At 44.6% G+C, this 18,582-nt stretch overlaps 1 protein-coding gene across 1 annotated transcript in view; it reads right to left on the bottom strand.

Annotated features, from left to right (window-relative positions):
• The window catches only part of RRM2B (ribonucleotide reductase regulatory TP53 inducible subunit M2B), a 36,301-nt gene that overhangs the window by 16,887 nt on the left and 832 nt on the right, over positions 1-18,582 (bottom strand). The window contains exons 2-5 of the mRNA XM_065399179.1: positions 7,233-7,388; positions 4,420-4,536; positions 2,010-2,143; positions 859-953 (exon numbers count right to left, since the gene is read on the bottom strand). Of these exons, the coding sequence (XP_065255251.1) occupies positions 859-953; positions 2,010-2,143; positions 4,420-4,536; positions 7,233-7,388 (502 nt within the window). The remainder of the gene's footprint in view (positions 1-858; positions 954-2,009; positions 2,144-4,419; positions 4,537-7,232; positions 7,389-18,582) is intronic.

The following is an 18,582-nucleotide window of genomic DNA, read 5'->3' as shown; positions in this document are numbered from 1 at the left end:
AAACGACAGGGTCCTGCTGTACTTTGGAATGAACATACTGAGCAGTCAGCTGACAATGTCAGAGCTAATGAAACATCTATGCAACAAACATCTGGCAATGTGTCTGGTAAAAAGTGAAAAAAATGTATAGAAAATACAAGTTGCCAAAGCCACTAAAAGGAAAATAAGGTATAAATAACTTATATATTATATATATATATATAAATAATATATCTGGCCAAGGCAACTCTACCAGCAGACTGCAGTAAAGGAAACTGTTTCCCCCACAACTGACATTTGGAACTTGACTAACAGTTCTCAATAGTCTCACTGAAATATTTTCAGCAAAGCCACCAATAATTGTCTGAATTTTACCAAAGAAAAACCTTACTTGGGATGATCCCTCTTTCCCCCCCAAATACACAACGTAACCTGCACCTCACTTCTTCCCACCCAAAACAAGAGTGTCTACACTAGTGAATCAAACAAGTTCTCGCAGTAAGATGATTTCATTTTTAGTGGGAGGGGAGGGGTGCTTGGACATGCTCACACACCCAGAGTATTATTTGAACCCATGTTAAAGTCATAATTGCCTTTTTATCCCTTATTCATAACACAAGAACCCCCCAGAACTTTTACACCTTTGATCCCCACTGGGGCTTGACATTGGCACACGTCATTAGCTCAGGATTAAGATCTACACACTGATCTGAATTTTTCTTTTTTAGACATCACGGTTGGACTTGAAACTCAAGATACACGTAACCCTTAAACTTTGGAGAAATTCTGCTCTGGAATGTTGCAGCTCAGACACAGAAAATTACCCTTTGTTAATCTGAGGCATATATAATGGAATCACCTAATTAAAAAGCTACATACCAAAAGTTGAGTCTCTGTCTGCTATCCACCTCAGGGCCCAATCTGCTTTCTTCTTGACACAAGGCATTGTTTCAATTGCATTAAATAAAAATTCTCTATAGAATGAAACAAAGGTAATATTACAAACACTTATAATTTATTTGTATTATATTAGTACCTAGAGCCCCCAGCTGAGATTGGGACCCCACTGTGCTAGACACTATACAAACACAGAGTAAGAGACAGTCTTTGCCCCAAAGTTTTTACAATCTAACAGACAAAAGCTACAAGGGCAAACAGACAGAGAGAGGGAAAATGACTTATCCAGGCTCACACAGCAGGTACATGGCAGAGCCAAGAATAGAACCCAGGTTTCTCAACTACCAAATCAGTATCCTATCCACTAGAGTATGGTGCATCTCACACTATAAGCCAGATAGTGGCCAGTTCCTGCTCAGGGAGACTCCTTTGCAGACCCCACACAGGAGCTGGGCACAATTTCAGCCCCTGTGGAATACAACTCCTGAATCTGGCTAGCACAGCTAACTGTGCTAAGTACCCCCAAAAGTTGTAGGGACATAAGCTTACAAAATGACATAGCAGCCATCTCCCCACCGCCCATGTACCTTGGAGTTCCAGGAGATACTGAGCTTCCCCAGTGCAAGATGCTGCCCGGGAAATGCAGCTCTGCATGACCCTCACTACAGGACCATGTTTCTCCACACATCTGCAGCCACAGACTAACTTTTTGCTATTGTTATTACTGTTAATATTTAAACTAGAGAGACTCTCTTGTTGACATATTAGCAACAAACAAGTTGGATGCAAGTAAAGTGATATAATATTTATTACCAAACCCAGATCAGTAAATAACATTAAATTCCTAGAACGATCCATAACCAAACTGTTTCAATCTATCAATTATATTGCACTGTACAAATATTAACTAAGCCTCACAACACTCCTGTGTAGTAGGTATTAGTATTACTCCATTTTATAGATGAGGAATACAGACCAGGAAATGTTAAGTGATTTTCCTAAGGCCACCCAGTGAGTCAGTATGGAAAAGAAGGCAGGTGATATTGGCATGTGCTACATGACTAGCCCTCTAGACTGCACAGCCAGTACTGAGGTAATATGTTCAATGGCTTTGTGACAACTTTGAGAATTACCGTTTCTTGGGATTTTTGATGTAAGTGTCTATTAGCAAACTGTACATCTCCGAGTGAACATTCTCAATTAGAATCTGAAATCCATAGAAACAACGAGCCTCTGGGATTTGCACTTCCTGGCTGAATCGCTCCACCTACCAAGAAAAGTGCCAGTTAGGATATTAGCACTACCTGAGAGAATATTTTCAAGCCCTGAGATGAACAAAAACAACCTCCCTGCCATGGAGAAAGGATGGGGGCAGTTGGATTGAAACATTTCACAAACATGCATGCAAATAGCTAGCAGATTGTGGAATTATTCTTTGAGAGAGAAAGTGAAATAAAGCTGCTGTATATATAGCTTATAAAACTGTAATCAAGAGGTATGCTGTATATGTACTGAAAGTATACAGCAGACTGCAACACTGAAATCTTCACATTACACAAACACTCAGGATTTTGGTTTGATATTAAATAAAATGAACCAGTACTTCACAAAATCTCTATGTCATAGAGAATGTGTGTCTCTTTCTCCAACCTCACCCCATACTATAATGTATTCCCTAGATGTGTGCCCAGAAGTTATACATGCACAAGGTCCAGGATGGGACATTTTCAGGCCTACACCACTGATGGTTTAAGGTCAGATATCTTGCAGCCCAGCGTGACTACAAATGGCAAATCCGTATCATCAGAAAGGGGAGATCCATCACTTCCTTGTAGATCTGGTAGATTCAGAGATATCCCCAACAAGTCACCTTAGTAAACACAGGTCCTTAGAATCGGTTTTACTGAGATAAGGAACACCGGCCAGGACATGGTAGTATCCCCTATATTCTTTTAAAAGTGCTATGCTAGGGAGAGATAGTATGATTTTAACCAACTCAAAGAGAAACACTGATGACACCACTGAAGAAGTTCACTCCCATCTTCCATTCCTAAAGAGCCAAAAATGAACACAGTCCACTGGAAGGGAGGACTTAAAGATTGTTTCCAGGAACGGAGTGGCTGGAATCCTTCAGACTATACAGGTGTGAGCCTTGTGACGTTTCACTCCATATTCTTTATGAAAATATCCTTATGATATGAATATGACACAACTGAGATATATTTTATGCAAGATGGGTCTTGTAAGATATCATTGGAAAGGTTATAATTTACTGAATGTGATTATCCAATTTGTATGCCTGTGTCATTTCTGTATCTGAAGTTAGGAATATTGACTATGTATCTGTATTTCAATTATGCTACTTTGGGTGACGCCCACTGCTAACACTTCAGGAACAACAATGGAAAAGCCAGATAGGGCAGTGGCCCATCAGCGAGGACAATGGACTGTGAAAAGATTTGGCCTTCCTGCGGACCCTCCATACTGTCACTGACTCATGGACGCTGTGATACTACAAAGTCAGGTGGTCTTGTCACCTGATACTAAACATTACCTGGGACTTCTTGTAGCTTTCCACTGGATGGGAACGGGGGTCAAGTTTGGGAAACAAAGGATTTCCGCCTTATGTAAATCCTATTTAAGGGTGGGGAGGAAGGCAAACTGGACTCCTCCTCTCCATGATGTCTGCTCAAGAAGAAAGACTGCTAAAGCCACCTGAAGGGAAGGCAGGGGGGGTGTCCAGACTGAGACAGGGGTCCAGTCTGAAAAGGAATATAACTAGAACTCTGAACCACAGAAACTTTGCAACCTGCCTAAAATAACATTATAACATTTTGGGTGAGAATTTACATTGTGTAACCTGTTTCTTAAGTATATTGAGCTTAGGCTGCCTACTTTGCTTTATTTGGTCAGTACTCTGCTTTATTCTGTTATCTCTTATAGTCGCTTAAAATTCACCTTTTGTAGTTAATAAACTTATTGCTTGTTTGTAATATAACCCAGTTTATGTAATTTCTAACTGGGAGAGCAAGAAGTTGCGCATATCTTCCTCCACATTGAGGGAGGCGGCAAATTTCATAAAACCTTTGGGTTTGTACCCCTTAAAAAGACTGGGCACCAGAGCGTTGGAGCAAGCCCCTCAGGCTGAATCTTTCCAGAGCGGATCGCTGTCTCTCTGTGCAGCTGGGTGTGGCCCTGCTTGTGTGCTTGGCTGGAAGAGGCTTGTGAGCCTAACCCAGCAAGGCCAAGTAAAGGGGACCCTGGCTGGCAGAACAGGCTGACTCAGTGGCATCCCAGCACATCAGGTGACACTCCAACGGGCCCAAACCCGTCACAGGCCTAATTTGTCTTAAATATTGGCCCAGGGAGAACAGGTTGCTCAGATGTCTAAGCAAAACTGAGATTATGTGGGAGAGAGAAAATGCAACTAGTAAATATAATCAAGTGACTCTTTATTGTTAAGTCAAAATTAAAATGAAGAGTCTTTGCTAGCCAAATGAATGGTAACTGGTGAGAAATGGGCTCATTGTAAAGATGCCTTACCAAATTTTCATTTACAATTCCATCGCTGGCTGCAAAAAAAGCCAGGACATGAGAGATGAAGTATTTTTCTTCTGATTTCAGCTTGTTCCAGTGAGGAAAGTCCTTTGATAAATCAACCTTATGGTAAAAAAGAAAGAAAAATACAATATTATTGTCCTTTAATGTTGATAACTCACGAAGAAAAATAGAAGAAGCTTAAGCAAATCAGTGATGCTGGCAAACTTGAAAATGTTTAGAGAATTTTATTACATTTGTAATTGAATTTAAAATCAAACACAGTGAAAGCAATGAAGTACAGTAGTGTATCTGCCACCATGACGTAATTTAATTGCTTTTCAGCTTATAAATGACACCCCTCCCCCCCCTCCCCCCCACCCCACACAAATACAGATCTTTGGAAACTCTGAGAGAATATGCACACCATTTAGAGTCACTAGAATGACCACTAGATGTCTGATACTATAGTGTGTCTGCAAAGATATTTCTAATGGGAGAGTAGAATAATTTACTTTTACATAGCGCCCTTCATCAGTCTGTGAAGGACTTTAGGATGAAAGACACTACAGAAATGGAAAATGACTTTATATATTGAACCACACAACACTGTAAATGCAAAAACTTTTCCGCACTGTAAAGTGGCAAGATTTCAAAACCTCAATGTGTGTCAAAAAACAGAGATCCTTTCCAATGTGTCTTTAATGATACTTGCAATTAAAGACAGCATTTTGCAACGAGCCTTTAAAATGAAAAGGATTTTCTTTATGTGACATCTAATTTCTCCCACAAGACTACTGTTGGACAATAAGAAAGCATTACATATCTACTCTTCTATAAGACTGTGAATTCTGGCTGGGGTAGCTCTCCTGACTCCTAAACTGTGGGCCTTGTCCACTGGACCATAATACTCCCTAAGACACCTCAATGCACACTGGCAGAGGGCCCACCACACTGCAACGCATATCAGGCCTGACACACTCACTAACCCCATCACAGTGTGATCATAATACGTATCTAAAAAGGTGTCTTGTAAGGTATAATATTTAAACTGATCATATGCCAGTCCTGAAAAATCATTGCATGATGTATGTATGGGTTGTGTACAACGAGTTACATATGTGTACACTTAAAATGTGTTTGGAAGGCAGTGTACAAACCCTGCCTGCCCTAGATAAAAAAATGTCCATTTACCTGTCTGACCCGCTTGATTACAGGCAGAGGACAATAAGAGCACATTTACACATAAGGTAAACAAAGCTATCAAGCTAACAACAATGGAGGAGAGAGTTTAGTGAGCAGGCTAGGGGACAGACTCTGCATCCCAGAAAGACTTCCTGGCTCTTGAGACAGAGACAATGGACTTCAGGAAATATAAGGGTAACAAAAAGCCATTAATCCCTCACGTAAGGGACAAGAGACCAAGCATGTTTTATTTTTGTTTTGTCTGCAATCATACCTGTCTTTTTCTCTTGCTTAGTATCATAGAATCATAGGGTTAGAAGGAACCACAAGAGTCATCTAGTCTAAGCCCCGGCCAAGATGCATGATTTGTTGTGTCTAAACCATCCAAGACAGATGGATATCCAGCCTGCTTTTGAAAACCTCCAGTGAAGAAGCTTCTACAACCTCCTGAGGCAGTCTGTTCCATTGCCCTACTGTTCTTTACACTTAGGAAGTTTTTCCTGAGATTTAATCTAAATCTGCTATGCTGTAGTTTGAACCCATTGCCTGTTGTCCTGCCCTCTGTGGCAAAAGAGAACAACTTTTCTCCATACTTTTTGTGGCAGCCTTTCAAGTATCTGAAGACCACTCTCATATTCCTCCCTTAATCTCTTTTCCAAACTAAACATACCCATGTCCCTTCAGCCTTTGCGCGTATGGCTTGCATTCCTTTGAACATCCCTTTGATCATCTTTGTTGCTAGCCTCTGGATCCTTTCCAGTTTCTCTACATCCTTTCTATACATTGATGACCAAAACTGGACACAGTACTCCAGCTGAGGCCTAACCAGCGCTGAGTAGAGTGGAACTATCACCTCCCATGACTTGCACTCTATGCCTCTGTTAATGCAACCTAAAACTGCATTTGCTTTTTTTGCAAGAGCATCTCATTTCTGATTCATGTTGAGGCTGTGATCCACCACAACTTCCAGCTCCTTCTCAGCAGTGCTGCTACCAAGCCAGTTTTTCCCCCATTCTGTATTTATGCATTTGTTTTTTCTTCCCCAAGTGCAGCACCTTACATTTGCCTTTGTTGTTTATAGCCCAGTTCTCCAATTTATCAAGATACTTCTGAATTTTAGCTCTATCCTCCAAAGTATTGGCAACCCCCTCCCGCCCCACCAAACTTTGTCTCATCTGCAAACTTGATCAGTATGCGCTCTCTACCTATATCCAAGTCATTAATAAATATGTTCAACAACACTGGACCCATAGCAGATCCCTGTGAACCCCACTTGAATCACTTACATCTCTGTTCTTTACTAATAAACTCATTCTTGTTTTATTACAAAACCATATCAGTGGTGTATGTTAAAGTGAAGTGTGAGTCTTCAGATAACCTAACAGGCTGGCGTGTACACTCTCTCTTTGAAGGCAGCGAACTTAATAATTTCTGTGAGCATCACAGTGAGATGTCTCTGTGGTTCACTAACTGTTAACTGCATGGGCAAGGTTTAGACCAGCAGAGTCTCAAGGACAGACTGGAGTAACAGGGAGTTGACAATCTAATCTCCAACAAGGCTGAGACTTGCTGAGGCAGAGAGATCACACCGTGGCTTACAATTCTGAGTGTCCCGAACAGAACATCACACTCACCTCTTCTGCTGTCCAGAAGGAAGCTTGTGCCTTTTTATACATGTTCCATATATCCGGGTATTGGAGTGGGAAGATGACAAATCTACGAGGATTTTTTCTGAGAAGAGGCTCTTCATTTGGTTTAAAGTCATTTTCAATAGCATCTGAAGAGAAACCCTAAAGAAAAATGACAGGTTTCAGAGTAGCAGCCGTGTTAGTCTGTATCCGCAAAAATAACAGGAGTACTTGTGGCACCTTAGAGACTAACAAATTTTGTTAGTCTCTAAGGTGCCACAAGTACTCCTGTTATTTTTCCTAAAGAAAAAAGCAGTGTCATTTCAGAGGATTGTTTCCCCGTTATTACTCCACCACTTACTTCCTTTTTAAAATAATTCAACTTAGGAAAGATAAAAAAATTTCTTTGAATTAAACCACTGAGATATGCACATGTCTGAACCAAGTAACCGCAGGATCTTCTGCTGTAACCCTTGCTCTTCCGTCCGCCATCTCTACTATTGCTTGCCATAGCTTATTGCTTTGTCTTTCTGCCTGGCTCTACCTAGAACAATTTTGAGTGCTATAAATTAATAAGTACCACCACCAGAAGTTTGCCTTGTACTAGGCAATGTACAAAGAATGTCTGATTCTTCACTGCAAAAAAGTCTCTGTGCAGTATGATGAAGAAACCCAGCTTGCATTTTCAAGATTCATGGAGCAAACAACATTGAACTGAACGCACATACACATGCAAGATCACATAACCCACTACCAGTTTGTGTCTCGCAGTTACTCAGGGCTTGTCCACGCAGGGATGTTACACCTGATTAGCTCTGGTTTGCTCCCATTAAAGTCCTTATGTCCACACATACTGTTTTTAAGTACATTATTCGGCGTCTCAGATTGCAGTAATTAACCCTGTTTGGAACAGGAAAAACTTTACATTGAGGTTCCCCTCCCCCCACCACTTTAGAGTTTGTGTGGATGCATTCCTAACTACTCCAATTCTGGCAGTCCTCCCACTGCTACCAGACTGCAATGCTTTATACCTGCATCAACCTGTCTGTGTACCTGTGTGCCTTCGACTGCTCAGATTTCATCTTCACTGGATGTCATCCTCCTATTTAAATGCTGATGGGTAGCCAGGTGTGCCCCTGTTTGATTCCAGGAAGTAGTGAGTTCACGCTCCCAGGCTCATATTCCCATTATAGCAGTCATGTACCTTGGTACTTTTGCGTGGACCCCTGCAGAGCTCCTGGACTTGACTGCCCTCTTTGGAGAGCTGCACATCCAGTTCTATCTGCAGAAGAGTCACCAGAATGCAAACATCTAAAAGCCATTGTCAAAGCAAATGACTGCGAGGGACACTCCCAGACTTGGTTCCAGTGCCATATCAAAGCAAAGGAGTTCTGGCAAAAGTACCTGAAGACAAGGGACAAGAACAGGACCACTGGTAATGCTCCTACCACCTTGCCCATACTATGAGCCACTGGACACCTGACCCAGAGGATTTGGATATTATACAAGAACCCCATTATGGACAGCCACCCTGAAACTGCTGTGGTGGAGAACTCTACCAGGGAGTATTACATAGTGTAACAGAATAAAACTGTACAGGGGGATTTAAACAACATTTTCTGGTACTGGCTGTCCACTACAATGTTGAAGGTCAGCCTGCTCAACCTTTAAACGCTGCCCTGCCCCACTCAAAATGGCACCCACAACAGAGACTTAAAGCTATAAAGTTTTATTTCCCTGAAGTATAAAATCCCACAATCATCAGTATCACAGGGATCAAAAAAGATCTCAAACACATTGCATGGCAAGCACATTTACAGTAGCAGCAGATACAGGAACCAATGAAGCAGCAGAAATTTTACTTTGCATCATAGTTTTACCAATGCACTGAGATTTAGGTGTGATGGGTTGGACCCCCCCTTTCGTGGTGCCACCTGCTGTGCTGGGGTCCCAATGAGCCTGCCCGTTCCACCAGCCTGGGCTCCCTCACCCTGTCTTACTGCACACACATGTAGGAACACACCCAGCTGTAGAATCACACAGTCTGCAATCAGCTCTGTGTGGGAAGACCCAGCTCAGGGAATTGCCCAGCACTCTGGTGCACACACCCTCTGGAATGTGAACCCAAAATTATATTGTCTCGCGCTGTATAGAGATCGATATAGCATAAGCTCATGAAATTCACCCCCTCCCTTAAGGTGGAGGAAGATATGCAAGCTTTCCCCCCCTCCCATCATGAATTGCACAAACTGGGTTTTGGAATAAACAAAAAACAAGTTTATTATCTACAAAAGATAAATGTTAAGTGATTATAAGGGATGGAAGACAGATTAAAGCAGATTACTGAGCGAATAAAACAAACACGCAAACTAAGCTTAATACGCTCAGGCCTTGTCTACACTGGCAAGTTTCTGTGAAGTAAAGCAGCTTTCTGTGTTGTAATTCCTGAGATGTACACACTACCAAGTCACTTCGTGCACAGAAACAGCGCTGTAAAAATACCACCCCGACAAGAGGCGTACAGCTTTCTGCGCCAGGGCTACAGAGCCACGGTGCCAGAGTAGACACCCTGGTCGATTACAGCGCTGCGATTGGCCTCCGGGAGGTGTCCCACAATGCCTGTTCTTGCCTCTCTGGTCATTGGTTTGAACTCTACTGCCCTGCCCTCAGGTGACCAACGGTCATCCTCACCCCGTAAATTCCTTGGGAATTTTGAAAGTCCCCTTCCTGTTTGCTCGGTGATGTGTGCAATGGTCTCAGAGCATCGTTCCAGGTGGCCATGACTGCTCCACGCACCAGGCGATCCCCAGCTTGGAGCAATGCCGAGCTGCTGGACCTCATCAGCATTTGGGGAGAGGAGGCTGTCCAGTCCCAGCTGCGCTACAGCTGCAAGAATTATGATACCTACAGATAGATTTCATGATGCATGACAGAAAGGGGCCATGATCGGGACACACTGCAGTGCAGGGTCAAAGTGAAGGAACTGCAGAACGCCTACCACAAGGCGTGGGAGGCAAACCGCCGCTCCATTGCTGCGCCCATGAGCTGCCGGTTCTACAAAGAGCTGGACGTGATACTCGGTGGCGATACCACCTCCACTATGGATACTTCACTGGCTCACGTGCCAGTCGAGAGTGGACCAAGCCAGGAGGATGAAATCTTGGACGAGGATGTGGAGCGGGAGAGGGACCCAGAGGCGAAGGACAACTCTGAGGCCAGAGATGCATGCAGCCAGGAGCTCTTCTCTACCCTGGAGGAGGCTAGCCAGTCACAGCGGTCAGAGCTTGGCGAAGCATAAACAGGAGAGGAGTCCCCTGGTAAGTGGCTTTGATTTGGGGAATTGCTGAAGCGAGTTGCTGGGGGCAGAAGGGTTGCAGAAAGCAGGCTTGTGTCTGTATGATGCGCGTACCACCACGTGCCTAGTCTGAGTGCCAGAACAGGCTGTTGATTGATTCCCTCACTTCACGGGAATCTGCCTCAGAGATCTCCAGGAAACTCTCATGGAGATACTGGGCAATCCACTGCCGCAGGTTCTTTGGCAGAGCTGCTTTGTTTCTTAACCCCATTAAGTGTAACTTTCCCGTGCCACGTTGCCATCACTGGGGGGGGGGGGGTGGACACACCATTGCTGCACACAGGCGAGCCGCATAAGCAGTCTTGGAGAAGACCCTCCGTTGATTCCCTGCTCACCCTCAGCAACGAGATATCTTCCATAATGAACACAGCCTGTGGAAAATGTGGGGCCCCAAGAGCCATGTGGCCAGTGTACAGTAGGGTCTGGGAACACAGATTTCCCCTGCTCCTGTGGCTACTCACCATTTTGGGGGTCTTGTGGCTCATCTGTGCTTGCCTGGGGTCAGCCAGTTAGGGACAGGTATGTGAATAGTGGCTGTGTTTTAAATCACTAAATCAGTGGTCTGTGTGTTGCAAACAATACTGCTTCTGTAAAATGTTGCGTTTTGGCTTCACAGATATGACCTTGGGAGCCCAGTTTCCATCTTTGTTATCGCCAGCTGAACGGCTGCGCAGAATTAGAAAGCAGCCACGAAGAACTAAGGAGAACTTTCTGTGTGAGGTCATGATGCACTCTGCAGCTGAAAAACAGGAATTGAAGGAGTGGCGGGACAGCAAGAAGATGGACCAAAAGGAGAAAGCGGTGCGCCAGAATGAAGCCATGGAGCAGCTCTTAAATATTATGGAGCGCCAAGCGGACACGCTCCAAGCACTACTAGCACTGCAAACCAAGCAGCTCCATGACCGACATCCCCTGCAGCCGCAAAACTCTTTCCCATGCCCCCCCAGACACCGCCAACACACTCTTATCAACCTCCTGGCTCCAGTCTGTACCCGCAGCATTCCACTCCTCCCCCGTCACAGTCCAGCACTGCGGCCTCCCACTACCCACTGCACTCAACACCCGTCCCTCTGCAGTTTAGCCCTGCTGAAGTACAGTACTCACTGCACTGTACTCCAAAGGACAAGGTTGCATATGACACCTGGACATACACAAATCTTTAACTGTCCCGGGACCCCACCTCCTCCTGGGACCTTCCCTTCCTCCATCCCCCTCAGTGCTGGTGTGTTTTTTTGTTTGTCTCTCTCCTCCGGTTGTTGTTTTTTAATAAAAGAATTGTGTTGGTTTGAAAGCAATCTTTATTCCATTAACTGAAAACAACTGTGTTTTCACCCGGAGAACGCCCACCAGACAGTATGCAATCAGCCTGAGTGGGCTATTAGGAAGGACAATAGGACTTTGAAGATACTAATCTCCGTCCTTCATAACCTTCATACTGCATCGTCTGCACCAATCACAATCACCTCCTAGCATTACAAGCACTACACTCCCGAGCATAGCAACAAATATTAGTGGCTTTCAGCTTTAAATTCCTTCTTCAAGGCATCTCTGATCCTTATGGCCCCGCACTGCACTCCTCTAATAGCCCTGGTCTCTGGCTGTTCAAATTCAGCCTCCAGGCGCTGAAACTCAGCGGTCCAGCCCTGAATGAAGCTTTCACCCTTCCCTTTACAAATATTATGGAGCATACAGCACGCACCTATAAGCGTAGGAATATTGTCATCGGCCAGGTCCAGCCTACCAGGATCACAATTGGCATTTCTACTTTCCCTACAGCGATCTTCTGATCTGGGAAGAAAGTTCCTGCTTGCAGCTTCCTGAACAGGCCAGTGTTCCGAAAGATGCGTGCGTCATGTACCTTTCCGGACCAGCCTGCGTTAATGTCCATGAAATACCCACAGTGATCCACAAGCGCCTGGAGAACCATAGAGAAATACCCCTTGCGATTACCACCTCGGTGACTAGGTGGTCTGGTGCCAGAATTGGACTATGCATGCCATCTATCGCCCCTCTGCAGTTAGGGAAGCCCATTTCTGCAAACCCATCCACGTCACGCACGTTGCCCAGAGTCACAGTCTTTCGGAGCAGGATGCGATTAATGGCCCTGCACACTTCCGTCAACACAAGTCCAACAGTCGACTTTCCCACTCCGAACTGGTTAGCGACTGATTGGTAGCAGTCTGGAGTAGCCAGCTTCCACTGTGCAATCGCCACGCACTTCTCCAACTGCCGGGCAGCTCTCATTCTTGTGTCCTTGCGCCGCAGGGCTGGGGCAAGCTCATCACACAGTCCCGTGAATGTGGCTTTCCTCATCCGAAAGTTCTGCAGCCAATGCTTGTCATCCCAGACGTGCATCACAATGTGATCCCACCACTCAGTGCTTGTTTCCCGAGCCCAAAAGCGACGTTCCACTGTGGTCAGTACCTCCATGAATGCCACAAGCAATCTTGTGTCGGAGCTGCTATGCATGGCAAGATCAATGTCGCACTCCTCTTGTCTTTGTAGTTTAAGGAATAACTCCATTGCCACTTGTGACGTGTTAGTCAGAAATAGCAACATACCGGTCAACAACGCGTGATCCATTCCTGCAGACCGAAGAGGCAGAGCGCGCAGTACACAAACCACTGAAAGATGGCACCAAATGTGGACGGAAGCACAGGGATTACTGGGATGCGAAGCAATGCATCACAGGGCATTGGGACAGGACCCAGGATGCCCCGCGACCCCCTCCGCCTTCCCACAACTCTTAGCGGCAGAAGAGGAAGAGATGCTCTGTGGGATATCTGCCCAGAGTGCACCGCTCCGAATACCGCTGCAAGTGCAAGAAGTGTGAACACGCTATTGCGCAGGCAGCTGACAGTGTGAACACACAACAGCGGTTTTCCTTCAGCCCTCTCTGAGCGGTGCTGTAACTGCCGGCACTAAACTCTGCCAGCATAGACACACCCTAAGGAATACTAGCTACAAATAATTTCTCACCCTAAATGTTGTTTCAAGCAGGTTGCAGAGTTTCTTGAAGGTAAACTGCACTGCTTGCAGCTTAAATCACCAGGAATTCCTTTTACAGGCTGACCTTTCTCGCCTGGGCTCAGCCCCTGCCTCCCCCAGCTTAGTTCCTTTGATCCTTCAGGTGTTTTCAGTAGTCTTACTTCTTGGGCAGTGGAGAAGAGCCCTGATTCATTCATTACCCAGTCTTAAATAGGATTTGCATATGGTGGGAATCTTGTTTTCTACCCCCACCCCGCTCCCGTGGACAAGTACCAGCGTTTCAAGATGGTATCCTGTACCAGGTGAAATGATCACATGATCCTGCAGTGTCAACGCAGCATCCCAGGAAACTTCTCAGGAAGGACGGAGATTAGTATCTTCAAAGTCCTATTGTCCTTCCTAATAGCCCACTCAGGCTGATTGCATACTGTCTGGTGGGCGTTCTCCGGGTGAAAACACAGTTGTAGTTATTATATAGTTAATATTTCTAACTTCAGATACAGAAATGATACATGCATACAAATTGAATTACATTCAGTAAATCATAACCTTTTCAATGATGCCTCACATGACCCATCTTGCACAAAACATATCTTAGTTATGCCATATTCATATCATAAGCATATCTCTATGATGAATATGGGGTGTAAGATCACATTAGTATATTAAATTTTATGGAGGTACATTGCCAAAAGTCAGTCTACAGAGGCATTCCACAATGCACAGAGATTGCAAGGTGCAAGATATTACCTCACCCACCTTCTCTGTCTAGAGATTGCAAGGCATTTTAAATCATTTCCTCAACACTGGTAATGCTGTGTGTCCAAACCAATTATTGAAAAAGTTTATTTTGCAGTGCACTCTGCTGATCTACAGGTGTTTATAAATGAGAATTTCAATCCAAGTGTGCTCTATGTTAGCATGCACATTGTAAGGCAAAGCAGCTCTCTCAGGGCTGTCCATATAGCTAGTGTTTCCCTTCTTCTCCGGCACTAGCTAAAAGGCACCATCCTGGCAAACAGAGGTGCACCTTATTTTCCCAGTTTGCCCATTGTCTTTTTAAACAATATCGTTCTATGTCTTCTGGGGACTCACCTCAGGGTAACATCCTCCAATGTAAGGACAGCCTGCAGGAGTGAACGTGCAATTACTAACCTGCCCCTCACTGTCTTCCACCCATTCACCCCACAACTCCCCACCCACCTAGCTTCGGAATAGGGGGCATATACAAGAGGGAAGTAACCTGGAAAACAATGGAGGAGATCTCAAAGCAAACCCCAGAGTGGGAAAAGAAGATGGGAAGGACATTCCAAAACAGTGGGAACAATAACATTTTAGCAGCAGCAGCATGGAGACTAGCATTGGGACAATAAGTACTTCTCCTTTTTCAGATTTCCCTCAGCACCTGTAAGACCATGACCTGGCCATACAAGGGCCTTATCTGCTAAAATGAGGATGATCTTCCAGTTACCAACAGCCTTCTACTGAAAGAAGCAGGGAGCTCAGCTGCTTGCGTGGTGTCAGGATGGTCCTGTGACTAAGGTAATGACTAGGATTCAGAGGACCTAGGTTCTAATCCTGTGTAGTATAAATATAAAATTAGAGTTTGATTAAGGACATATGTGTGTTGTAAGCCCTGACTAGCAAGTACAAGGAAAGCCTTAAAAATAATACGTTACAAGACCAGAAGTAATAAAGTAGGGAGGATGTCTGGTTGAAAGACTAACTAATGAGTAAGGTTAACATTTTGTCACAATTACTTTTAGTAAAAGTCTGGGATAGGTCACAGGAAAAAAACAAAAATTCACAGAAGCCCATGACCTATCCCTGACTTTTACTAAAAATAACTGTGACAAAATGGGGCTGACAGTGGGATGAAAGCCTGAGCCCTGCTGCAGTTGATAGTTCCAGCCCCACCACACTGGGGCTGAAGCAGAAAATGTTTCAGAAGTCTCTGGAAATCATGGAATCCGTGACATCATCTTAGCTTTACTAATGAGATAAGGGGAAGTTTCTAAAAAGAAGGCCTCTGACCCATAGGGGTGACTGGAGATGGTTTTAAATAAAACAAAAAGAATCTGTTTTCAAATGAGCCAACATGGCCCATGCCAACCTGTACACCTGTGTTAAAATCTATGTGAACCCAAGTGCAATGAAAAAACTATTGAGCAGCAAGGAAGAGGAGAGGAAAGGCCTTGGGAAGAAAGGCGGTTGTAAAGATTATCTGGATTAAGACTAGAAATAAGGGTGAACTGTCTCAAACAGGCTATCACCTGAAGTCAGTAATTGGCAATGACATCACTTGTTTGTTAAAGGGCATAAGAAAGAAAACTCTTAGAGGGTTTACTGCTAATACCTGCATCACCGCAGTGGAGCCAACCAATATGGGTCTAATCACTAGGGCTATTATGTCACAGAAGTCACGGAATCTGTGACTTCCAGAGACCTCTCTGACATTTTCTGCCCCAGGGCTGGACTGCTGTCAGCAGGCAGCCCTGCAGCTCTCAGCTGCTGCTGGTGGAGGACCCCAACAGCTCCTGGCTGCTGGGCAGCAGGAGGACCCCGGAGCTCCCTCAGGGTCCCCCAGAGCTCCCACTCACTGCAGATGGCTGAGATCCCCGCAGCTGTCCAGCCACGGCAGTTGGCAGGAGCCTCCCACCCCCACCCCAGCAGCCCAACCGCAGCAGGGGGACCCCGCAGCAGCCCAGCCCAGGGGGACGGCAGGCGGACCCCCTGCAGCTGCCCACACACCAGGGTGGGGATTGGGCCCCGCAGCAGCACAGCCATTCTGGGTGCTGGACCCTTATGTCAGGGATATTTTTAGTAAAAATCATGGACCGGTCACGGACTTCTGTGAATTTTTATTTATTGCCTGTGACCGGTCCGTGATTTTTACTAAAAATATCCATGACAAAATCTAAACCTTACTAATAACCCCTGGGTTTAACCTGTTTGTAAGTATCTTGATCAAATGCTTATAAATATTTTATTACTGTTTAGGTGTAGTAAACTGCTTATTATTTAGGGTTTTTAGCCACGGTTAGAGCAATTGTATTGGCCTTTGGATTTAATAAAGGTATCAAAGCCATGCTAACTCATCCATACTGCACTACGCAGACCTTTCGATTTTGATCTGCAGTTTGACTTGCATCCACACTGCAAAATGACAAGGCTTGGATCTGAGATAGAGCAGGCCTCGCGCTCTGACTCCCCCAGCAGGATCCTGGAACCCCAAGACCAGAGTGCTTGCTGATCCAAGTCAGACTGAGTTGTTGTGGACAGAAGGGGGGCTTGGGCTCAAACCTGATCAGAGCCTGGACTCAACATGCCATGTAGATATACCTTAAGTGTTTGTACAGTACCTAGCACAATGGGGTCCTGATCTTGGTTGGGGCCTCTAGGCATTACTTGAATATAAATAACCAACAAATTGTGCTGGGATCTCTGCATAGCTATCAATATCTAAACAGTGGGGTAATAGACAAATCACCAAATATACTTGGCTTCCAACTGCTGGAGATTTTGTTCGGATTCTAGTGAATTTCAGCACTTACAGATTGCGTTACAAGTGAATTAATTATCACAACCCTCCCAAGAGAAGATAGTATTTACCTATCTTTTTAAGTCAAACCCCTTAACATCACTGTAAGGGGAGGACTTAACCAAATTTCCTTATTTAAATTTAGAAAAGGAAAAAATACACGTAAACACTTAAAATTTATTTGACATTTCCCTAGAATTTAGCCACTACTACATGATAAGAGTTCAAACGCTCCCCCAGGACCTATATGTTCCTGGTGTAGCCAAAACTCCCATTGAAATCAAGGAGTGCATGCTCAGACTCAGCTCAACAAAGATATCCCATATTTTAAAATCAAAATGTTTTATTATGAACTTTGCCAAACAGACCAAACCAAAGGATGTTTGGCTGCCCTGATGTCCATTTTTTAAGACTTTTTTCTAAGCAAAAATGTATTTCATTATACAGATGCTGTCAACTTAAAAAACAAAACACGCTTTTGTCTGAATAACTTTACCAGTTATTAGCAGTAACACCCTAAGTCACTAGGTCCAAGGAGAGAATACTTCAATGCTTCACAATGATACTGAAACAATAAAGGCCAGCACTGTGTCAGCACATCTGTTGTCCCTGGGAGTCATTCACACAACGGAGAAGAGAACTACATTCAAAAACACACATAAATAAATCCAGGAAGATGTGGCTGCAAAAGAAAGAAAGGCAAAAAGTAGTGACTGAAGCTTGGTCTACATTAGCAACAATTAGTGTGCTCTTGTTGCAAGAAGGCTAACGGCATTTTGGGCTGTATAAGTAGGGGCATTGCCAGCAGATCGAGGAACGTGATCATTCCCCTTTATTCGACATTGGTGAGGCCTCATCTGGAGTACTGTGTCCAGTTTTGGGCCCCACACTACAAGAAGGATGTGGAAATATTGGAAAGAGTCCAGCGGAGGGCAACAAAAATGATTAGGGGTCTGGAGCACATGACTTATAAGGAGAGGCTGAGGGAACTGGGATTGTTTAGTCTCCAGAAGAGAAGAATGAGGGGGGATTTGATAGCTGCTTTCAACTACCTGAAGGGGGGTTCCAAAGAGGATGGAGCTCGGCTGTTTTCAGTGGCGGCAGATGACAGAACAAGGAGCAGTGGTCTCAAGTTGCAGTGGGGGAGGTCTAGGTTGAATATTAGGAAACACTATTTCACTAGGAGGGTGATGAAGCACTGGAATGCATTACCTAGGGAGGTGGTGGAATCTCCTTCCTTGGAGGTTTTTAAGGTCAGGCTTGACAAAGCCCTGGCTGGGATGATTTAGTTGGGAATTGGTCCTGCTTTGAGCAGGGTGTTGGACTAGATGACCCTGCCAACCCTGATATTCTATGATTCAATATGTTGGTATAACTATGGTGAAAAATCTACACCCCTGAGCGACACAGTTATGCTGACCTAACCCCTGGTGTAGGCAGTGCTATGGCAACAGGAGGGCTTGTCCTGGCTC

The sequence above is a fragment of the Emys orbicularis genome, chromosome 2, assembly GCF_028017835.1.
Source record: "Emys orbicularis isolate rEmyOrb1 chromosome 2, rEmyOrb1.hap1, whole genome shotgun sequence".
Taxonomy (NCBI): domain Eukaryota; kingdom Metazoa; phylum Chordata; order Testudines; family Emydidae; genus Emys; species Emys orbicularis.
The sequence above is the reverse complement of the archived record's forward strand: the minus strand, read 5'-3'. Positions and strand labels throughout refer to the sequence as shown.